The following is a 23,850-nucleotide window of genomic DNA, read 5'->3' on the forward strand; positions in this document are numbered from 1 at the left end:
AGACCAGTGCTTGTTTCTATCTGACATTTTAAGCATTTCAGTTGTTTTAACTGAGATAACTAAAATTTGCTAGTAAGTATGGGTTTGTGTACAACATGCTCTTATGCACTTAAAATGGTACCCTTTAATACAAGATATTACAGCTTTCAGCCTGTAATTATAAGATTAAAAACAAAAGAACAGCGTTTTGCTGTCAAGCAGGCAATTCTGCGGTTTCCTTAATCCTGTTAACATACACCATCACCCACACAGTTTCTTCTGAACAATGGCAAAAAAAATACAGTGACTCAGTCTAAAAGAGATCCTAAAATTAGTTTATTTGCTCTTTGGTACAAATTCAAAACTCATTGGTTTGTATGAGAAAAACATTAACATACAAATCACTGACTTAAGTGGAAAAAAGCCCCCAAACATTCAGGAAATGTCAAGGCAAACTGACAAGATAATGTGACTGTTGTTTTTGAAGATTGCAGCATGCAGGCGGCAGGACTATTTTGTCTTAAGATAATTCAATCACTTGTTAGATCTGAAACCACATGTGTTTATGAAGTTGAGCAGAATGGGTTCCTTGATCTAGTTAAAGAAAATACAAGTGTCTTGTTACATGATGGCCTTGGTGGTAAAACCATGCAAAAGTCCATCCCTCTTCTCCTTTTATGCCACTTCACTTATGGTTTGCATTTTCAGCCAAATGTGAGGATGCCACAGTATTCGTAATTGAAAGTTCAACATGGGGGGAGCTGCCCTGACACAATCTAAAAAGACTGTTTTCAAGAATTGACTAGTGTAATTGTTAGTTCTGGAAATACTACCACAGCAATAGCGAGAGATAAAAGTCAGTAATTGCCATTTTCGCACAGGAAATTACGGCCGCGACAGAGTCCTGGCAGCCCTCTGGTTCCTCCTGAACTGACAGTGGAGGTAAACAAGTCACGACGTTGGCAGCGAAGACATTAAAGAGCCCTCGGACTTTGTATTGGCAACACCCTACATGGGGTGCTGTGTGGGATCAGAGCCAATGAAGGGGAATTTGGTTATTATCTCAGTGCGAAGCCGGCACTCAGAAGGATCCAATGAAGCAAGGCTTCATTAACACCCTCTGAATACCGAAGGCCTGCTGCATAATGCAACTGTTTAAAACCCATTTGTTTTGCATTACAAAATGGAGCCTTCTTTAAAATCCCATTTGTTATGAGTCACGCTGAATGACGGCGGCGTAACACGTTGTTACCCTTCAGGAACTTGGCATTAAAGACCCTGCATTAATTCAATGAAGCAATGAGATCGCAGACTAATAGTACTGCTAAGTCTCTGCTGTTTGCAGGTTTTAAAGAAAGAATGAGGCAATTAATGAGGCTCAAATGTCTTTTTACTAGAACTGACTGAAAAAATGCAGAACGGTTTTCTTATTAGAATTCAAATATTCCTTACTTGTGTTTGTATTAGTGTCAGAATGGATTCTTTCTCTGAGTGCTGTTTCAACCCACTTTAGATGTGAAGGGAACGAGTGTACGCAGTGTACTGTGACTATAGTTGACAACACATCTTGCATTGCAAAAGCACCATGCTTTTAGCTATGCTAAAAAGGCTTAAAGTTTCAAAATGAATTTGAATATTGATCCATTTGTTTTGAAATAAAGAGAAAAAACAAATAAATTATGCATATGTGATAACATTTATCTCTATATTTTGCAATCTGTGCAGTCATCTGTTTATACTGTACATTTAAAAAAGAAACATGTTAAAAAGTAAAGCTTATATACAAAGTCTATAAATGCTTGTTTTAATATAAAACAAGTGCATGTTCTTTATATGAAGTATCTTGTTCATATAGCTATAAACATTTCTTTTATATTTTGCTATTGCCATTTACACAGATTACATTAAAATATTTTATTCTGCATTTAAAATATTTTCGTAAAAACTGTGAACAAAAATATTTCAGATTGTGGAAAATATAGATTTAATAAATATCAGCAGGATTCAAAAAATAAACACAAAATGAGGGTTAATTTTAAAGATGAATAAAACCCGACAATTAAATTGTTTTTCAGCTTATTGATAGGTTGTTTTTTTTTTTTGTTCTTTTGTATATTTAATGTGAGCTTTAAGTGCATATGAATTCTAATAGGGAGAAAAAACATGAGATGACTAAAAATGAATTCACATCAATACCTATAACTGTAACAGCATAACAAATGTTGAAGGGACAGTTCTGTCATTGTTCTGTCATCTGTCAAGATTTTCTTACTTCTGTGGAACACAAGAAGATATTTTGAGAAATATCTCAATTTTTTTTTTTTATACATATAGTGTAAGTCAATGGTAACCAAAACTGTTTGGTTACCAACATCCTTCCAAAATATCTTTTGTGATGATGACAGAATTGTCATTTTTGGGTAAAATATCCAACCTGATCTCACAGCAATTCGTATGTATTTTACGAGGTGGCTAATATGAATTTGTACGTTTTTTGCTAAATCGTACGCATTTTATAAGTTGCCAAATTCGTATGAATTCGTACGAATGACCTACCCCTAACCCTGTGCCTAAATCTGCCCATTACTGGGGTTTAGACAAATCGTATGAATTCGTACGAGTGACGTCGTATGAATTAGCCACCTCGTAAAATACGTACAAATTGGTCGTGAGATAGCGTTGAAATATCCCTTTAAGCTATGTGTTTCATTGTTGGAGTCATTAAGCACATGTATGTATTAAAAACACAATTAATCCTCAGCTTCAAACATCAGTATCCAGAGGAGGTGACCTGTCCACACAGGGCGACAGTGAGTCCTGACTGTGAGTAGAGCTTATTCCAGTGTCTGAGTCTGTGTCTGTTGCATCTGTAGGGAGCATGTCTGTCTGACCTTGCCTGTTGTCTGCTGAGAGACAGTGGCCCTGATCTGGCTCTTCAGAGATACAGGGCTCGGCTGGTCCGGACAGGCCTCCAGCTCAAGCGCAGTGAGTTGGGCAACTAGATGCTGGTATTCCTGGGTCTGGGACTGCAGGGCTGTTTTGTTCCGCTGTAGTTCCTTCTCCATTTCCTGCATTTGGACATGGAGGGAAAGCCCAGCTCTCATGCTTGTCTCAAGTTCGTTGCGTAAACTTTCCAGCTCTACGAGATCTGAGGAGGACAACGAGAGGTTGGGTTCCAGCTCCAGTTCTGGACTAGCAGCTGCTGCTCCTTTTAAATCTTCTAATTCTGAAGTCCAGTTCCTCAGCTCTAAGTCAATATCTCGAGAGAGCTGGTCAACGAGCTCTTGGTGCTTGCAAATATGTAGGTCTAGTTGCTCGATTCCATCACTGGTGTACAGGTACTCCTGAAGCTGGCTGTCAAATTGGGACATGGACAGCGATTGGCTGTCATCACTCTCTGTGATGCTGGAGCGAGGCGTGGGGCTGTTCCTCTGTTGTTCCTCTGCACGCTCAATCTCCACGTCTAGTTCACGCATCTGGTGAATCTGCTGCCAGATGGTCTGATCCTGGGAGATGATCAACCATACAAGCTTACTGATCTCCTCTGAGCCCTCGGATGTCTCTCCTTTCTGGATCTTCTCCAATTTACGGAAGGCCTTCTTCACCATACGCTTCTGCTTCTCCGCAGATACAGTTTTGGCGTACTGTGCAGGTCCTTGGTCCCATCTCTTGGGCCTCGCTCCCCGAGACTTCGTGGCCCTCTTGGCTCCCTTGGATGATGGCACAAAATCACTGGTCTTCATGAGGACAAACTGTATGAAAGGTCTCTCATCGCCCCAAGCATTCCATAGGCGAAGGATTCGAGTGAGAGGTGGCAGTGCTCTCTCAAAACCCTTCCACCGTTCCAGGATGCAGAAATCTTTAGGTTCCCCATGTAAGAGCCTCTTACTTTCTGGTATAGTATTGTGGTCCTCCAATAAGGCCTTAACTACATCTGCACAGGTTGTGTGCTTGGTCACACCACAGACTACTTTTTCTTCATGACACACAAGCACCTGGATCTCCTTCCCTGGTGTCTCCTCTACAACTTTAGACCTGGTAAGGAGACATAACAAGTGTGTAAACAACCACAATTACAAGCATAACTAACCTTTAAAATGACTACTACTTTTTCTCTTACTTTTAAATTCTCATTATATTTCTCACTGTAAAGCACTTTGGATAAACTACGGTTGTGTAAAATTGTGCTCTATAAATAAAGTTTGACTTGACTATCATACATCAGTAGGTAACCAACATTAAAGCAATACTATAATGTAGCGTTAGCATAAGAAATTATGTGTGTTATAGTGATTCCATAAATGGAATTTTAGACGCTCATGCCTGAAAAAAAACACCCGTATTAAATCACTGTAATGGACAGACACGAGTGGCTTGTTTCTTCATTATTACAATCTGGAATGGGGTGAAATACATAAAGCTCACATTTGTCTCTGTTTCAACAGCCATAACTGTACTTGACACTACTGATGACAGATTCACATCCATAGCTCAGATGCTAATGACATACTAAATGGCTGACATTATTCAGATGAGCAAAAGGCTTCATGACAAATGTATGCATACTCTCAATTATCTAAAATGGTTGTTTCATAATTTTTCATTCTGTTCAGGTCATAACATCAGGTATGACTAATTATCTTTCTTAGATCAGAATATGTTAGAGACTAATTAAAAGCTATTAAAAGCAAATTTTAAATACAGAGGTAATGTTTATTTATTAGCTAGCTAGCTAGCTACATAGATTACTAACATTTTTATTTGTAAAGGGTGACAAAAATGCAAGTGGTGTAATTTTTCTTAATGAATGACCTCAAAAGAATGCAATATATATGCAAGAATGCAGGTGGTCAGTTAATATTTAGAAGATTGTGCTGCTACTCCACACAAAAGTAAATAGTTGAGCTAGCAGACCACCTAATACACTGCTTGTATTCAGAAAGACAAACTGATGCAATGCTTATATTGTGTTGGGTTAAAGGCCTTTATCTTAGACCGAAACGGTATACAAAACTAAATGCAAGATTGCCATTTGTTTAACATTGTATGACATAAATTAAACTTACTGTATACAATGCTATTTTAAAAGTTAATCCCACATTCACACCTGTGCTATCAATATGACATCATCCGCATGACATCATAATAGAAGTGTGAAACCCTAGCATTTACATAACAAGCAAGTAAAAGTATACAGTGGCTTGTTCACACATGTCAGACATTACACTGAAATAGACAATATGCTACAATACAATGCAAGCATTTACCCTCAGTTGGTTAACAATGCTCTTTCTTGGCTTGCTATACAGTTTTGATCCATTTAAAGACCTTGTTGAATGAAATAGAGTAACATGAAATGTCAGAATAGTCTACACTGGGAATTCAATATTGTTTTCATGAAATGGTCTATTTTATTTAGTCTTTTCCAAAATTGTCATGAGTACAGGAAACAAATGAGGGGGAATGGAAGCACCTGTGTTTGTCTTGTGGGAAAATCAGTGGTGACCAGCAGCATCCTGTTACATACATCCTGCCAACAAGTTTGTATTTTGAGATAATGGAAAATTATAAATGTCCATTTCATGGACATTGCAAAGAATGAGTTAAAGGTGTACAACAAATGTGCAAACTGTCTGTTATTTGTATTTACAGAGACATAACTATGGATCAGTGAACATCAGTGGCACGATAGTTAAGTTAGTCCACAGTGCATAAAATAAAGGCGTGTTTTGAAATGTAGATTAGATGTATCTAATAATTGTACCCTAATAATCACAACACCAGAAACATTGTCAGAAGATGAAAAGAACAGAACACTCTGCTTCTCAACCCATGGAGCAAAAACAAACACGTGTTAACACCAGACATGATCACTGGACTACAGAGAACATGCTGTATCATTCTACAGACTCAACACAGTGTCTGGACAAGGAACATAATCTCCTTGAGAGTCAGTCTATCAAGGTTTATTAGGCTGTACAAAATTATGCTTGGGAAATTAAACCTCAATTTAATAAAGATGTGTGGGTCATTCAATGATAGATCTCATTAACACAATTTATTATCTTTATATTAATACACTTAGTCAAAGTTGTAGATATTGATAAAATAATAAATCCTCACTAAATCGGCGGTTGTAACATTTATGACCATGTAAGTTAAGAGCAGCTGTGAGATCATATTATATTGGTACTGTCTGTGTCAAATGATCATATTTTAGTGAGCACATGTGAACTGGAGAGAGGCAAAAGTGAATTTTCATAGTATAATGTTAAGGAAACATGCTATCTATCCACAGTAAAGTAGAGGCAATGATAAATTCTTCCTCAGCCCTGTCTTAAAAGCATGACAGATTTTTTATGAAAACAAACAAACAAAACTAGCCCGGATTTTATATTTACTTAAAAATATAATTACAATATACTTAAAATATTTAAGTTTGGTTGCATTACTTATAAAATATAAGTATATTCTACTAATTTGTGGGTGTATTTGAATGTGTTAATAAATGTAAGTTAAATGCACTTAAATTATGAAGTTTTTCTCCTGACCACGCCTCCTACACACTGGTTTGCGGCAGGTAATGACGCCATTTTGTCGTGGTGTGTGTGAATTCAAGGAGCTGTTGATGAGCAGTTGGAACATTTGTTTTGGCTGTTCTACAGACATTTTTTCCAAACATTTACCTTTTTATAGTTTTTCACTAAAGGAGAAAATCACAATTTTTAAGTTACCATCATCGAGGTCAGGGTTTGTTTTAGATGGGCTCTTGACCCTTGACTTTTTAATATTAAATTTTGTTTGGGCAGTTTTATCTGCATTAAAATCAACCAGACAAGCAAAGTTAAAAGATGATCAGGTGGTGTTGATTATGTTTTCACATAATCATTATTTGATCTGAATCACTGAACTCATTTAGAGCCCAATCTCTGAGTTAGATTTACATTATTGATTACAGCAGCACTGTGATTCTACAGTGGAAGACCAATTTTTACAATACAATTTTTTTTATTTTATTTATTTTTTTATTATTTAAAGTTGTCCTTATCACAAAAAAAATAAATAAAAAAATTTTAGGCACACACAGACATCAAGAATCAGCGTATGAATCTCAACAACGGTGACAAGCAACATATTCTGATAAACAGATCAACTCTGAACATTAGAAAACAAGCTACTAAAAAGTCACAGAAAAACAGCAAAATTTAAATAGTGAGAATAAAGTAAATTACTAAGACAATTTAGCTCATAATTTATTCATGCAGCAATGCATGATGGGAGGCATGGATGAATTTTGATTGGTGGCAAGTTAACTTGCTTAGTACATTGAACTTAAATATACTAGGTGTAATAACTACAAAGTAATTAATATTACAAAACATTTTAAGTTAAATGAACTCGAATTATTAAGTTAACATTACCAGTTTCCTCAAATTTTTTAAGTAAATTCAACTTAAATGTTCTATTCCATTCCATTATGGGCTTAAGTACATTGAACGTAGTCCACTTCACTTATTCAACTAATGCTTCATTACTTAAATATTTTAAGGCAACGAGTTACCTCGGTTTTTTAAAGTAGATTCTACTTATCCGGGTTTATAGTGGCACTGTGGTTTGCTGCTTTTCAGAAAAATCTCTTTACCTGATAAGCATAATTGAAAAGCCTAAACATTTTCATTGCATTTTATGTAGAGCAGTTTGTCTCAGCCATTGTAAAGCAAAGTACAGGTTAAAAATCACAAAGCTGCTCTAGAAGGTTCTTATTTAGGCCTTAACAGAGTGACATTATGTTTGGTGCACTAAAATACACACACAATTATGGCAGCTGAGTTAAGTGTAATAACCACCTCCAGTTTTAAACTGTCGCTGTTAAGAGTATATGTTCACAAAACAAAGCATGTCTATTAATTAAAACATGTATAAATCAACTGTTAGAATGACATTCTGTATCCACATTAAATGAAGCAGACGCAGAGTTAGATTACCTTTGATTAGATTTCTGTCTGAACATTTGCGATAATTACAGTTGGCTTATGTATTAAAGGTGATTTTTACAGCATCATAAAAGCATAATGCTCCCATCAGAGAGTCTCGAGCTTAAACTGTAAATAGACTGGTAGGACAACTAAAATGTCTTGCTGTGCAATAAATTTCCTTTAAAGAACATATATAAATAAAAAATCTGGCAAAACATAAACCCTGATGTAAACTACTGTGGCATATAGCCATCTAAGAGAGTCCTCTCTTTAATCAACACTACAACAAACACTATTGAATAATTAACCATTTAGACTACATGGAAACACTGAGACATCAAAAGTAAATTAGAGCACTTAAAATGAATTTAAAAATGACAGAAACTTTTAAAGTGTGCAAAAAAAAAAAAAAAGTTTCTGTCAGTAGCCTAATTTATGGGCGTAATTGAAGTTCATCTCACGCAACCTTTGACGCGACTAGAACCTACTCCTCAACTATACTTAAGATATTTTAAACAAGAACTAATGATTTTTGTCACAATATTTATTATTTGTACGTCACTTATAACATTATAATTAATGACAATATAGGCTAACAGTTACTTAAATTTCGATACTGAACTAACGTTAGGCTAATGGCTGCTATGGTTACCTGCTTATGTTTACACCATGTAGGCCTACACATTAGCACTATCTAACTTTTCTTTAATGAAATACTGTTTAAAATGCGTATACTTGTTATTAAAAATAACACATAGCCTAGGTTACTTTTAAAACCTCCCATCCCTTTTCTTGGACCTCTTTTGGTGGGTTAATTATGTCAAGAATCCTTCAGTTGTTCAAACAAGCGCACCAAAATAAGCTTTTCTCTAGCAAGTTAAAACAAAAATAATGCTACATGTCATAATTATATAGAGTAAGTATAGACAAAACAAAATAAAAAAGTTAAATACCCTTGCAAACACACCACATTACATCAAGCCTTTCCAGTTCATTTCATCAAACACTCACGCACCAATACGCACATCCGTCGTCATGCAGGATTGAATATTTAGAAAAAATGACACTCATTTGACGTTACTTAACGCCAGCAACCTGCATCCTAGAGAGGCACCAGAGCAAGCAGAACAACAGCATTAGTGTAACTCGACTCTCTGCGACCATGCAGTGAAACACTTGAGTGAGAGCAAGTGCTGTTGTTACAGTGACGAGTTTACAGTCCATAACAATCACTACAATACGCGTTTCATTGCGAACGGTTCTGAGGGGAAAAAAGACAAATATTTAATGCTTCTCAAGCTTTCTACCTTTTACGCTTATTTTGACCTAATGAACAGGCTAAATTTATATATTCTGTTAAAAGGTCTGTGGTGTAATCTCAAATTAAATGGATCATACCTGTTCTTCAAACGCGCCTTCAGAAAGTTTCTTCCAAAAGGAGCCATCGTGCGTCAATATGATCTCAGGTCAGTTCCAAGGCATCGTGTAAGAGAACGGAGCGCGTAAACCTAATCAAGAAAGTACCACTGAAGTGCTGGTCGTGGAAAAAGTTGAACAATTGCGAGCTTCAAAGTAAGAGGAGTTTCAAACAGGGCCGTCCTCCCACTTCACACGGAGGGAGGCGACAAAACTCGCCTTTCGGAGAACTGTGTGGAGCTGATGATAGCATCTCTAGATAGTGTCCTGTAGCCTACCACTGTACTGGTGAACTGGAAGTGTTGTTTTGTTTCAACGTCTATACTTCGACGCTACACTAAAGTTTCTTTATTAGCATCGACGGTGCCCTGAAGAGCCTTACATACATGGTGGAAACTTTCCACGTTCTTTATAGTGAAAAAGGCTATTTTAGATTATTAATATTTTCTTTAGCCTTACACTAAGAATAACGTTTCTTTTAAAGGGTTAGTTCACCCAAAAATGAAAATTCTGTCATTTATTCCACACCCGTAAGACCTTCGTTAATCTTCGGAAAACAAATTAAGATATTTTAGTTTAAATCCGATGGCTCCGTGAGGCCTGCATTGGGAGCAATGAACATTTCCTCTCTCAAGATCCATTAATGTACTAAAAACATATTTAAATCGGTTCATGTGAGTACAGTGGTTCAATATTAATATTATAAAGCGACAAGAATATTTTTGGTGCGCCAAAAACAAAACAAAATAACGACTTATATAGTGATGACCGATTTCAAAACACTGTTTCAGGAAGCATCGGAGCATTATTAATCAGCGTATCGATTCATGATTCGGATCGCATGTCAAACTGCTGAAATCACGTGACTTTGGCGCTCCGAACAGCAGATTTGATACACTGATTCATAACGCTCCAAAGCTTCCTGAAGCAGTGTTTTGAAATCGGCCATCACTAAATAAGTCATTATTTTTTATTTTTGGCACACCAAAAATATTCTCGTCGCTTTATAATATTAATATTGAACCACTGTACTCACATGAACTCATTTAAATATGTTTTTAGTACATTAATGGATCTTGAGAGAGGAAATGTCATTGCTCCCTGTGCAGGCCTCAAAGAACCATCGGATTTCTACTGAAATATCTTAATTTGTGTTCCGAAGATGAACGAAGGTCTTACGGAATGACATGAGGGTGAGTAATAAATGACAGAATTTTCATATTTGGGTGAACTAACCCTTTAAGAACTGTTAACTGAAAGGGTTTTTGACAAAATGGTTCTTCAACAGGATTGCAGCAAACCTTTTTATATGCCTCTCAAACTGATATATTATTCACATATTAATCTGCTACAATTTGAATTAGTCAGACATCTAAAACTAAGCTCAAATATGTTTAAATTAATTAGAAACTGTTAAAATAAAATACAACTGTGTTCATGTTACAACATACGTACCCCACTACTGGAATGGTTTGTAACACCAATCGCAAACACAGATATTTTGCATCTTGATTAATTTTAAAACCCCATTTATTTTTAAGAGTGCATTCTACATCTCTCAAACTGATATCATATTCATATATTTATCTGCTACAACTGAAATGAGTTCAAATCTGTTTAAATGAATTACAAACAGTAAAATAAACACAAAAGTGTGTTGACGTTACAACGTACCCCACTACTGGAATGGGTTGTAACACCAATAGCAAACATGGATGTTTTATTTTATTTATAACCACAGCAGGTTGGTGGCCATGTGTGATTTCACTCCTGTAGCTCATTTCGATTGTTTAAACTGATAGTGTTACAAATCAATTGGTGTTACAACACTCCCTGGTCTCTACTATATTGATGAATTATAATGCATCATAATATAAATAAAATTTCAACCATATCATTGGTTATCATGCATCCAGATGGAATATTTTGTTTTTGGAAGCAATCAAAAGTAAAGGCTGTTTCATTACAGAATGTACTGAGAGAATCTTTCAAGGTTGAAGATCGCACTTTGGACTCTCAAAACATGGAAAGTATGATGGACAATAAGGCTAAGATTGGTAATTCTTGAGGACTTTTCAATATCAATGAGTTCAGATGAAGGCATCCAGCATCATATCTTATCTTTCATCACCATGCTTCTAAGAACTAATCATAAATTCTACATCCCCGATTTCCTCCTTTAGAATGAAGAGAGGAACATCAAATGAGCATTTATGGAAGTTTTGACGTCAACATTCGAAGTGGTTTCTGAGGTGTTTGCTGATGTCATCATGACACAGGACAAGGAGACATAGAGGGAGAGAGAGAGAGAGATGGAGATGGCTACGGGAGGGGTAGGAACGATAGTGCGGCTCCTCTGACATCATAGATGCTCTTATATACCGGGCTGGAATGGAGCCCACCATTCCTCACTTCACTACTGAGAAAGCCAAGAGAAGACACAGCAAACAGGTTGGATAAGAAACCAAGAAGAGAGCATCGTGACTTCTGCAGGACGTGCTGTGATTTTCTCTGTCTAATTCTCTTACAACTTATCTCTCTTATTCTTCCATCCGTTTTTATACCATTTTATGACCTTTAACCCTATGGACTTGGGCCCAGCTTGAATGTGCAGAAACTGTGGGACTACCAACAAAATGCAGATGCAGCTGACCTCCGTTATGCTCCTTTTTTTATTATGTAATGGACTATGTTCAGGTAGGTTCACTTTTATCACTTTATGCAGATAATGATTAATATATTGCAATATAAATATTTTTTCTTTAAAAAGGTAGGTATCTTTGATAGCTAATATTAACATTAAAAATATGATGTATTTTATGGTCTCACTTAGTCTTACTGATATTAAGAATTATCAGTCCTTTCATTAATAGTATGCATCATTAGATTTGATAATGTTTGGATAATTGCATTAGAAATTGAATAAAGATAAAACTCAAAAATACAAGACAGATGTGTCTACATTTGCTTGAGAACATGTTTCTGCTTTTATATATGGCATAATCACAATTTCCCTCTGAAATAAAAAGAAAGTCACTCACTTAAACATCTAAAGTCTTATACAGACATTTATGTTAAAACCTTATAGATTTAAATGAATTATGCATCTTAAGGTTCTTGAAAACTCATTCCACTTTTTCTTTAGATCTGATTGAATTAAAATACTCTCACTACTGCCGACAAGAAATTTGCCTGTACTTTGATGTGTATATTCTCATTGCTACTTTTAAAACATGTCAACACTATGTGTTTTCTCCCTCTTCAGATATAGACCAGGGAAAAAGGGCAATAGAGGAAGAGGTACTGAGAAGTCTCCTCACTTCAAAGGTACAGTCTTGCTTTTAAAACACCTGTTGAGCGTGAAGCAACAGAGGCAATACTAGCCTTATATGGGGCCTTAATATAGATATGCCCTTTGACTGTAGGGCAGCTGAATTTTAAATGAAAGTCATGGCTATTTCATGGTTTTATGAATACAGCATGGTACCAGTACAGAAAAATAGAAAAAAAAAGAAGATAAAAATTTATTTCTGTGATAAGTTTACATAACTACTAAAATACAGCAGATTATATTAAACAAAGAATGTTCTTTAGAAGCTATTACCATCATAATATTTTTACTAAGGGATCTGGAGAGGGGCTTTCACAGAATAGCACATGGCTTTGGGATTTATAGTAAATTTAGGTTTGTGCTCCAAGTCACTTAATGATTCATAAAAAGGCTATCGTCTTGATGAATGCCATGCTGTACAGCGCTCCATAAATGTAGATGCTAGATGTTAAACGTAACACGAAATGACACAATTTAGTTAAATATTGATTCAGGCAACAACTCAGGAGCAGTGTACTCAAAAGGCAAAATGGATGAAGCTTTTACGCTCTATTGGTGGACCAAATGATGTGCCATTGCCTAAAATGATGCTCAGCTGCCTTCATTCATTGAGCAATATTCTGCAAAGCATCAACATCCATTATCTATCATCAGCACATCTGACTATTATCCATTATTAATAGAGAATCGCATAGCATCATGGTGTTTGTTATTTTTTTTTTTCAGATTTTATTTTTAACCTTGACCAAAATTTCTGGCAAGACAGAGAAGAAGAAATCCTCTCCACTGCAAAGTTAATAAATAATTATGTCTTTAAATACAGATATTAAATATTATGTCTTTAAGGCTAATGCTTTTAAAATGTCAGCTGGCCGAGTCTAATTAAATGTAGTGAAATAGAGTTACTTTAATAGCAGCTCGACAGCCTGTGGGTCTTATAAAGGTGCCGTTTTCCTTTGTTATTTAATAAGGAAAATCTTTCAGTTTGAATTAGTGAGAATATTTACACTTGTTTTTAACATCAGATCCATGAACTGAAAGGAGATTGTGTTATTTAAGAACAGTGTAATATAAGTCTTACCCAAACTTACAGCTAACAGGTTGAAAACCGATTTCCAGATATCACAGCAGGCCTTGATCTTGTTAGATTCATCTCGTGAAGGCCAGTAAAGTGGCTAGAGAAACTCAAAATGTGCTTATCCAGTATTGGCACCCTGTAAGTGGACTGAGAAAATAGTAATGGTTGGAGACAGCTTTACTTTTATATAAGGTGAAACAAAGCTGATACTGAGAGTGAGTTATTGTAAACCTGTTTGCTCTCTCACCGTGTGCAGGTAAAGCAGAGCAAGCATATCGCCCCCCTGTGGCAGCTGCCTCTCCAGGATGTGTGCAGGTTGATGAACAGTCTCGGGGAGTCGTGGGGCAGCGAGGAGGAGCAGGAGGATGCAGAGGTTCAGACTGACTATGAGCAGAGGGTCTCGGGTACCCTCGCACAAACACTTGAGGAAATGAATGACCTTCGGAACCTCTGCAGGGTCCTGCAGCCTAGAGAGGTGAGAATTAACACACATAGGCATTGAGACAATAAACAATTGACATGCTCTCTAACACAAAGCAAAAACAGGTGACTTTAAAAATGCTTTGCAGTAAGTTCTTTTTTAAATGCAGATTTATTCTTCAGTCACTTAACTATTCATAACAAGGACTAATATTCTATATTTGAAACATAAATGATGCAGATTTAGGTAAAAAGAAGCAGCATGAAAAGAATAAATATTGTATGGAAGAACAAATGCCACTTTACAATAAGTTAATAATAAGTTAACATCAGTTAATGCATTAGCTAACATGAACTAACAATGAGCAATATATTTTTAAAGCATTATTACACTGTAAAAAATGAAAAAATGTACACAGTAAAATACTGTTTTCCATTAAAACAGTAACATTCCATAAAAACAATGCATTCTGGGTAATATTTGTCATTTTCAGAAAAGAGGCCTGTAGGCTGCTTTCTCGAAAACAACAAATATTATTACCCGGAATGCATTGTAATATACAGAAGTAATATACAGTAAAAACAATGCATTCTGGGTAATATTTGTCATTTTCGAGAAAGTAGCCTATAGGTTACTTTCTCGAAAATGACTAATAATATTACCCAGAATGCATTGTTTTTACAATATTGTTTCAATGGAATGTTTCAATGGAAAATGGTATTTTACTGTGTAAATTTGTTTTGTTTTTTAGTTATTTGTTAGAGTGTAGTCTTTATTAACATTAGTAAAAAATGTAATTGTTCATGTTCACAGTGCATTAAAGGGATAGTTCACAGCAAAATGAAAATTCTTTAATTAATTACTCACCCTCGTGTCGTTCCAAACCCGTAAGACTTTCGTTCATCTTCGGAACACAAATGAAGATCTTTTTGATGAAATCTGAGAGCTTTCTGTCCCTCCATTGACAGCTACGCAACTACCACTTTGACGCTTCAAAAAGTTCATAAAGAGATCGTAAAACTAATCCATATGAATTGAGTGGTTTAGTCCAAATTTTCTAAAGAGACACGGTCGCTTTATATGATGAACAGATTAAATTTAGGCTTTTATTCACATATAAACATTCATCAACACACACATCAGTTGTGGTAAACGGAAGCTCAAGCATGTTCGCTTGACGTGTGTTTGAACTTCCGGAAGAGGTGTGTTCTCGTGCATCAAGGTTCGGTTGAGCTTTTGTTTATGTTCGCTGATCAATGTTTATATGTGAATAAAAGCCTAAATTGAAATCTGTTCATCATATAAAGAGATTAATTCTTGTCATTTAGCTGATGATTTGTATTCTATAGCTCTACAGCACCAATTGTTTGACCATTTTCTTGACAAATCTGGAGTGAACTGCCTTGCTTAAAAGTGACAGGAGATGTTGGTAAATCTCCAGTTCATGGGTCAATTCATGGATCATTAAAAATCGCAAAAATTACCCCTGCCTTTAAAGTGCAGCCTCTATCATTTTGAGAAGTAAACTCCATCAGTTATACATCTTATTCAAGCACACTTGACTGCAGCTCTGAGGAGAAATTATTAGTAACAGCCAGGCGACAAACTGAGCATCAGTCTGGACGTGGCAGTTGATTGACAGCATTGTCCACTCAATTGCTGTGATTTTCACCCTTGTAATAATCTGAATGGCACTGAGGGAAACAGCTCAAACATTCTGTCTTTCATTTCAGCTTCAAGACGACCAAGAATATCTGGAGCTGGACAAAAACAGCGACAGTCCACTGAAGAGGAAATCTCCCTATATACTAAAAAGGCAACTGCGCACCAATAAATCAAGACGGCCGTACATTCTGAAGAGAAATGTGTATTACTGATGCTCAAGACCCACAGATGGAAAGACATTTTTACATTTTGTGAATATGTGTCTGTTTTCACTGTCATAGTATTACAGTAGCAATAGTAATTGTATGTTCTTGTATGTTTTAGCTAAACCTTTATGTAATTCAGAAGTCAATCCCTTCTTCTTCATTATGGGATGGACAATGTAAATAAAACAGCAGTCTATTCAAGAGTTTATTATATTTATTTAATGTATTTTTCTTCCAATGTAATTAAATCATACTTATTAAAACTATTTACGATACATCTATTATTATTTCACAGATGAAAGTATTCTTCAGATTTACATGATATAAAGAACATTTAAGAAGGATTTTGAGTTGCTACAGTATATTAACTGAAATATTAAAGTGTGTAACAATATAGGTTTATTCCAGATTTGAGGCCTTCTAATTCTTGTCATGGAACAAATCATTTCTACATAAACAGATTTTAACCAATCACATGATAGAAGAGGAGAAGAGGAATAATAATAATAATAAAAAAAATGGATCACGAGACTTTTAAAAGTTATGTTCGTTTTTCAAAACTGCAGAGTGGGAACCTGTTCAGTTTAAGGAAATGATGTGGCACCTACATTTATATTTAGATTGATTGATATGATGAGTAGCTGACCAATAACACATCATTTGCAATTCCCTACTAGTCCAACATCCTTAAGACAATAGATGTTTTGATGAATCTGCCCTTCAAAGAATACATAATCAATCAAAAAAGTGGTCTGTATTAGAATGTCATATAAAACCCCCTTCTGGATTCTAGCTGACATGCCAAATCAATTAAGAAAATAACAGGGAAATATATTACATTAAACTCCATTAAGAATATTTGACTTATTTCATGATTAACAAAACTGTATCTCTCTGATGAATGCTCAATAATTTGTCAAACCCAGAGCTATATGCACATCACTTTCATTAATGAAATGGAAAAGAGAGAGCTTGTTGGTTTTCATTTCTCTAATTAGCCACTGCTAATTAAAAATACTAATGCAGCTAAGTAATTGGCTTCAAAAAGTGCTGAACAACTCAAATAGTCCAAATATATTTCTCTATGGCATTTTGACACTGTAGGCTGCTGCAGTGGTAATGATCTTGATACAATTAATAATTCAAACCCCAAATTCATATGGTATGGTAGATATATATCAACAACAACAAAAATGACAAAATTAAACAAAAGCAAAAATGGCTGTGTATACAAGGTATTTGTATATTACAGATAATCCATTAAGTAACATGAGTCTGTTCACCAGTAGATGGCAGTAGAGTCTAATGCAATACGGGCCCTCCAAAGGCATCAAGTTATGCTACTTTACAAGTGATAAAGATTATTTTTCATTTCAAATGTCAGACAACATATAGATGTCCTTTTTATTTTATATAGAAGTGCACTTGTGTAGTTCATTGGGGAATTCTATACAAGAAATATCAAATAAAGATGAAGAGACTAAGAATCATTAGGCTACTATAAATTCTTTGATCCAGTAGTGCAAAATAAATCTTTCGGTTATGTTAATCTTACAAGCATTTAAGCACTGAGAGTAATATGCCATTTATATAGAGAGGAATAATAATTTGTCATTCTGTAGAAAGCAAATAAAGTTGGCTCTTTCAACCTAAATGATCTAAATGTAGATAATTTTTCCCAATAAGACATCTATGAGTTTATCTGTGGACGTTTTCAGTTAGTGGACATCACAAACATCACTGTCAGGCTTTGTAGAACTTTGAATGTTTTTTATTGATACACATGTGTGCAGTCCTGTTTAGAGAGTGCTTTTTTCTTTCTTTCTTTTTTTTTTTTACCATTTCTGCAGGCATTGATCGCATATGGCTGCTTGTCTTGTTTGTCACTCACTTTATTGCCTTCTGCTGAAGTCTAGGGAAAAACAGCCGTGTCCTTCAACAAGGTCCCACACAATACAGACAGGAAGACAGCCACATATCTCAGTATTTACAGAACACTGATTATTTGATGGTTGCTGGTATGCTGCAATGTGTTTGATATTTGAGCAAAGCGGCAACTATCCAACATTACTATATACTAAATGTTATAATTAATCAGCTATTTATAATTAATCAGTTACATATATATGTAGTAATTTTTATATATAGACACACACACGTTTGTTTTTGTGAATTGTGGGGACTTTCCATAGGCGTAATGGTTTTTATACTGTACAAACCATATTTTTTATCGCCCTACACCAACCCTACACCTAAACCTACCCATCACAGGAAACAGCACATTTTCACTCTCTCACAAAAATCATTCTGTATGATTTATAAGCCTTTTGAAAAATGGGGACATGGGGTTATGTCACCCTCTCCTTGTAATACCTATGTCATACCCATGTCATTATACAAATTTGTGTCCTGATATGTCACAAAAACATGCGCACACACACACACACACACACACACACACACACACACACACACACACACACACACACACACACACACACACACACACACAGAAGCAGTAATGTATACATTATTTTAAATATGATACACAATGAATTCTGTTGCTGTCTGTTTCAGTAAAGACTACTCATGCAAAAAATGTCACAATTCTTTGAAAAAGGTCATGGATTGTGAATGGACACTGGGGAAATGCAGTCCTCCTAAGCATCATCTGTTGTGTCCATGCAAGTGCTCCTTAATTGTTTTGGCCACAATCCAGTGCTGGAGCTCTCTTTAATTTAGCTCAAATTTTCCAATAGAAGCACAGATTGACAGTTTAACTTAGCCACGGATCTCTGCCGCATCCTGGGCCTGATGCAAAATGAAAGTCATTGCCTTCATCTGGGCTGGGCGGTGCATCTCCTACCAGCCGGTTACATCAAGATAATTGCTTGTGAAAGAATGAGATTAGTTCTCTTTGTGAGATCTCTGATTGTGTGGATTGAATCTGATTGTGTGAATTGGATGATGGTATAACAAGCATGACCTTGTTCTCTGCCTGCAGAGTAAATAATTAGGGTCTGCATATGGGCAGTATTACCCAGCTCAGAAGTGACAGCCTCTAACAGGAGAAACTGAACTAATCGAACTTACTGTCTTCTTGAAATGAACCAAATTGAAGTGACTGCCTCCAAAGCAAAAACAGATCCTCATCAAGAGTTCTCATGAAAACAAGCAACAATTATTACTTCAAAATTAATGGCCTGGTTGGCTAACAAACCACAGGACACCTGGGCATTTGACAACACAGGGCATGTGATTATTACATGTTGCCACTTCTAGAAATATCATGAGGTTAGGTGTTGAGTAGTTTCAACCTCAGACAGCATGGCCATCACCCATAATCAGTTCACTGACTACCTGACGCATACGTACACTCACAAAGGATTCCAAAAAGTTTCTTTTTTTCATAGCAAAACCATAGCAAAAAAGAGAAACCAGGTTCAGTTAGGGGGCCAGTTCTCCTCTGGCCAACAGCGAACAGTGCATGATTATGATTCAGGCAGCGTTACAGGTCATAAGTCCGATTGGGATCACAACAGTCAAAATATGTAATCCAATTCCATGTAGTTGAAGATCGTATTCATCATGCCGGCATGGGACGGTTTGTTGGGAATCTGTGCCACTAGCTGTTGTGCCGGTGAGGCCTTCACTGGGGATGATCTAGTTGACACAATCTCTGCTGTCACTTCAGTGATGCGTTGTGGTCGTGTCTAGGCGCAGGTCCTCCATCTGATCTGGATACGGCCCGGATCCGCCTGATTACGGTAAACCTTGTGACAATCAGTGTTAAGAGTGTATGGCACCCTAAAAATCGCCAGTTTCAATCTGATTGGCTGGTGATACACAACTTCAGGAGTTTAGGGAGGTGCCAGTATTATAATAAGCTCTTGAGGAAGATTTCCATCAAACATTTAAAATATAAACCCGATTCCAAAAAAGTTGGGACACTGTACAAATTGTGAATAAAAAAGGAATGCAATAATTTACAAATCTCATACACTTATATTTTATTCACAATAGAATATAGATAACATATCAAATGTTGAAAGTGATACATTTTGAAATGTCATGCCAAATATTGACTCATTTTGGATTTCACCTGTTTTTGGACACATTCCAAAAAAGTTGGGACAGGTAGCAATAAGAGCCCGGAAAAGTTAAATGTACATATAAAGAACAGCTGGAGGATCAATTTGCAACTTATTAGGTCAATTGGCAACATGATTGGGTATAAAAAGAGCCTCTCAGAGTGTCAGTGTCTCTCAGAAGTCAAGATGGGCAGAGGATCACCAATTCCCCCAATGCTGTGGCGAAAAATAGTGGAGCAATATTAGAAAGGAGTTTCTCAGAGAAAAATTGCAAAGAGTTTGAAGTTATCATCAACTACAGTGCATAATATCATCCAAAGATTCAGAGAATCTGGAACAATCTCTGTGCGTAGGGGTCAAGGCCGGAAAACCATACTGGATGCCCGTGATCTTCGGGCCCTTAGACGGCACTGCATCACATACAGGAATGCTACTGTAATGGAAATCACAACATGGGCTCAGGAATACTACCAGAAAACATTGTCGGTGAACACAATCCACCGTGCCATTCGCCGTTGCCAGCTAAAACTCTATAGGTCAAAAAAGAAGCCATATCTAAACATGATCCAGAAGTGCAGGCATTGTCTCTGGGCCAAGGCTCATTTAAAATGGACTGTGGCAAAGTGGAAAACTGTTCTGTGGTCAGACGAATCAAAATTTGAAGTTCTTTTTGGAAAACTGGGACGCCATGTCATCCGGACTAAAGAGGACAAGGACAACCCAAGTTGTTATCAGCGCTCAGTTCAGAAGCCTGCATCTCTGATGGTATGGGGTTGCATGAGTGCGTGTGGCATGGGCAGCTTATACATCTGGAAAGGCACCATCAATGCTGAAAGGTATATCCAAGTTCTAGAACAACATATGCTCCCATCCAGACGTCGTCTCTTTCAGGGAAGACCTTACATTTCCCAACATGACAATGCCAGACTACATACTATATCAATTACAGTGCGTAGAAGAAGGATCTGGGTACTGAAATGGCCAGCCTGCAGTCCAGATCTTTCACCCATAGAAAACATTTGGCGCATCATAAAGAGGAAGATGCGACAAAAAAGACCTAAGACAGCTGAGCAACTAGAAGCCTGTATTAGACAAGAATGGGACAACATTCCTATTCCTAAACTTGAGCAACTTGTCTTCTCCAGTCCCCAGACGTTTGCAGACTGTTATAAAAAGAAGAGGGGATGCCACACAGTGGTAAACATGGCCTTGTCCCAACTTTTTTGAGATGTGTTGATGCCATGAAATTTAAAATCAGCTTATTTTTCCCTTAAAATGATAAACTTTCTCAGTTTAAATATTTGATATGTCATCTATGTTGTATTCTGAATAAAATATTGAAATTTGAAACTTCCACATCATTGCATTCTGTTTTTATTCACAATTTGTACAGCGTCCCAACTTTCTTGGAATGGGGTTTGTTTATTTAGAGTTTTGTTTGGGTGCTTAGTGCACTCTTAAAAATTAAGGTGCCAAAGAGGGTTTTTTACTGCAATGCCCTAGAAAAACCAGAGCTTATAAGAACCATTTCTTCTTAGTTTGAAGAGCATTTTAATAATCTGAAGAACCTTTTCCCAATATGAAAAACCTTTTGTGCAATGAAAAGATTCCATGGATGTTAAAGGTTCTTTATGAAGCCATATCTCAAGAACTAATATTTTTAAGTAATCTCCTTAGATTTTGTTATACGTCTATGAAATAATATGCATCTATTACTTTTGAATGGAAATAAATTCTGTCTACACACATTTCATTTTTTTTCCTTTGTTCAGACAGTCTCTTTAATCTAAGTAAGCTGTTGGCCACAATAAGAAATGGTTTTGTCAAAAGTATGGATTATGTGTAGGATGCTTAGAACTTTCACATGGATAATGTAGGAACTGTGGACGAACCAGACAAATGAATCATTCAGATGATTCTTTCAAAACATAATTCTAATTCAGAATCGAGGTTCCGACTCCAGCTCGTCTACAGAGAAAACCAATGCTGATTACTTTTATGACATCTATGTTTCCTGGCAGAAGGAGAAGTGACAAACTCAGCCATTTGTGACAGCAAACGGTCACCTAGAAGATAAAGAGTCTTTGATCACCAGATCAAAAAGAAACAGAGAAAACAATGCAGGCCCCGTTTGTTTCTATAAGGGACTAAAACTTTACAGAAAAACCAATGAAGACTGTTCTGCAACTAAAACTGCATCAAAATTGTTCCAAACAATTTTAAATGTAATTTTAAATTATCAAACATATTTTAACTGCATACACTTTAAATTGTGTCCACAGGTACTACCTGTAACCAGATTTTCTTTAGAAGACCCACAATCCATGTAAATGTGTTAACTCTTGAATGACTGACTGAAAGTATGCCTTATTTGGACTTGATTTAATTGTTTTCCTCCTTTCTAAATCCTGACTTGAATGAAATCTGTTTAAAATGTATCATATTCCATTTAATAGAAATTATGTTAAAACGGCACTCTGCTAAAGCAGAAATGGGAAGTAACACCTATGTTTTATTGGGGGCAGAGAAAAGCCCTTTTGAAACAGGACGATATCTGATTGGCCAAAACTCCTCTGAGGTGTGACAAACAACTAAGTATAAATAGTCATATTGCATGAGAAGACTAGTTCAAGTCAAGAACCAAGACAAAGACAAGTACCAAGAACCATGGAGTAACAAGAAGAACAGACAAGCAGCTCATTCAAGCCCTCCAACTTTCACTCACTTTTCTTTTCTTTTACTAAATTTTTCTTGTGTTTCTAAGTTTTGCCGCAAAGCTCAACCAATGACTTCTGCCGCTTCAGCTTTAACTTCAGCATCGACAAAGAGACTTCCATTTTTCAGCAAGCTCAAACGTGATTGGTTTTGACCTAACCAATAACTGGTCCTGAAGAAACAAATCATTGACTTGGAAAACCCTTCTCTGCATGCCGACGAGGGAAATGAACATTTAAAGTCGACTAAAGCAAGTACTTCTTTGAAGTGCATTGCTAGGAATTATGTTCATCATATCACTTTCTCTCTCTTAAAACTCTTTCTCTCTCATTTCCTTTCTTACTGCAACGCGTATGAATGAATGTGTGTATCATGTATGTGTGTTTGTGTTAGATTAGTTTGTGTTAGAATAAATAAAGTCTCTTGTAGATTTTTAAAAGAAAGTGTCTTGTATTATGTGCTTCTAAAATTTAATGTCTTAAACTGTCGATCTTAAAGTTACCGCGCTCTAATCAGTGTTTTCACGATAGTTGGATATTCATATCCGCTACAAGAGCTTTTTACGGCTCGAGCAAATGAACGCTGGACGACTCAGTTGCTCTGTCGTAAACTAAGCAACTCTTTATAATTCCCTATAAATTATTTCATTTGAGGCTAATTTTACTTCCTAGGGTGTGTTTCCCTACAGTAATACTTTAAAGTAATGACATAAAAGAAATATTAAAACCATCCCTTCCACATTACCCTAAAATCAAAGAAACAGAAATGCCACTAAATAAGCCCAATGCCATTGAATGGCAGAGAAAAAAGCAACATTTTCACAGCAAAAAGCAACCTTATCCAATTTGCTCCTCTCCTGTGCTGGCTCTTTTTAAAGTTCCTACTAGAAAAGGAAGAAAGAAGCCTGATGGTCTTCGACAGGCTCCAAGCAGAGCCATTAAAGAGCCTGATGGAGATGGCGGCAGTAATTGT

General features: G+C 36.2%; 2 protein-coding genes across 3 annotated transcripts; one reads left to right on the top strand and one right to left on the bottom strand.

Annotated features, from left to right (window-relative positions):
• Positions 1-293: 293 nt before the first annotated feature.
• Positions 294-9,783, bottom strand: rassf9 (Ras association domain family member 9). The gene is given in 3 exon segments (XM_048169024.1): positions 294-2,864; positions 2,867-4,014; positions 9,354-9,783. Coding segments are annotated over 3 exon segments (1,317 nt in total). The 5' UTR covers positions 9,401-9,783; the 3' UTR covers positions 294-2,742.
• On the top strand, positions 9,045-16,317 carry nts (neurotensin). Of its 2 annotated transcripts, XM_048169026.1 has the most exons (6): positions 9,045-9,421; positions 11,555-11,822; positions 11,973-12,068; positions 12,637-12,698; positions 14,037-14,255; positions 15,935-16,317. In XM_048169026.1, exons 3-6 carry the CDS (start codon positions 11,978-11,980, stop codon positions 16,076-16,078), a joined length of 516 nt encoding a protein of 171 aa, XP_048024983.1. In that variant the 5' UTR covers positions 9,045-9,421; positions 11,555-11,822; positions 11,973-11,977; the 3' UTR covers positions 16,079-16,317. The 2 variants fall into 2 exon arrangements, with proteins under 2 accessions (XP_048024983.1, XP_048024982.1); XM_048169025.1 differs by lacking the exon at positions 9,045-9,421 and adding an exon at positions 9,450-9,527 and having other exon boundaries at positions 11,555-12,068.
• Positions 16,318-23,850: the final 7,533 nt, after the last annotated feature.

Source organism: Megalobrama amblycephala, linkage group LG19, assembly GCF_018812025.1.
Source record: "Megalobrama amblycephala isolate DHTTF-2021 linkage group LG19, ASM1881202v1, whole genome shotgun sequence".
NCBI classification, from domain to species: domain Eukaryota; kingdom Metazoa; phylum Chordata; class Actinopteri; order Cypriniformes; family Xenocyprididae; genus Megalobrama; species Megalobrama amblycephala.

What these genes read in the sequence shown, in the direction of transcription:
- nts (XM_048169026.1), top strand. Translation starts at nt 11,978, where the DNA reads ATGTGCAGAAACTGTGGGACTACCAACAAAATGCAGATGCAGCTGACC. An exon ending in GAAGTCTCCTCACTTCAAAG is followed by an intron (nt 12,699 to 14,036) that starts GTACAGTCTTGC and finishes CACCGTGTGCAG; the next exon opens with GTAAAGCAGAGCAAGCATAT. An exon ending in GGGTCCTGCAGCCTAGAGAG is followed by an intron (nt 14,256 to 15,934) that starts GTGAGAATTAAC and finishes CTTTCATTTCAG; the next exon opens with CTTCAAGACGACCAAGAATA.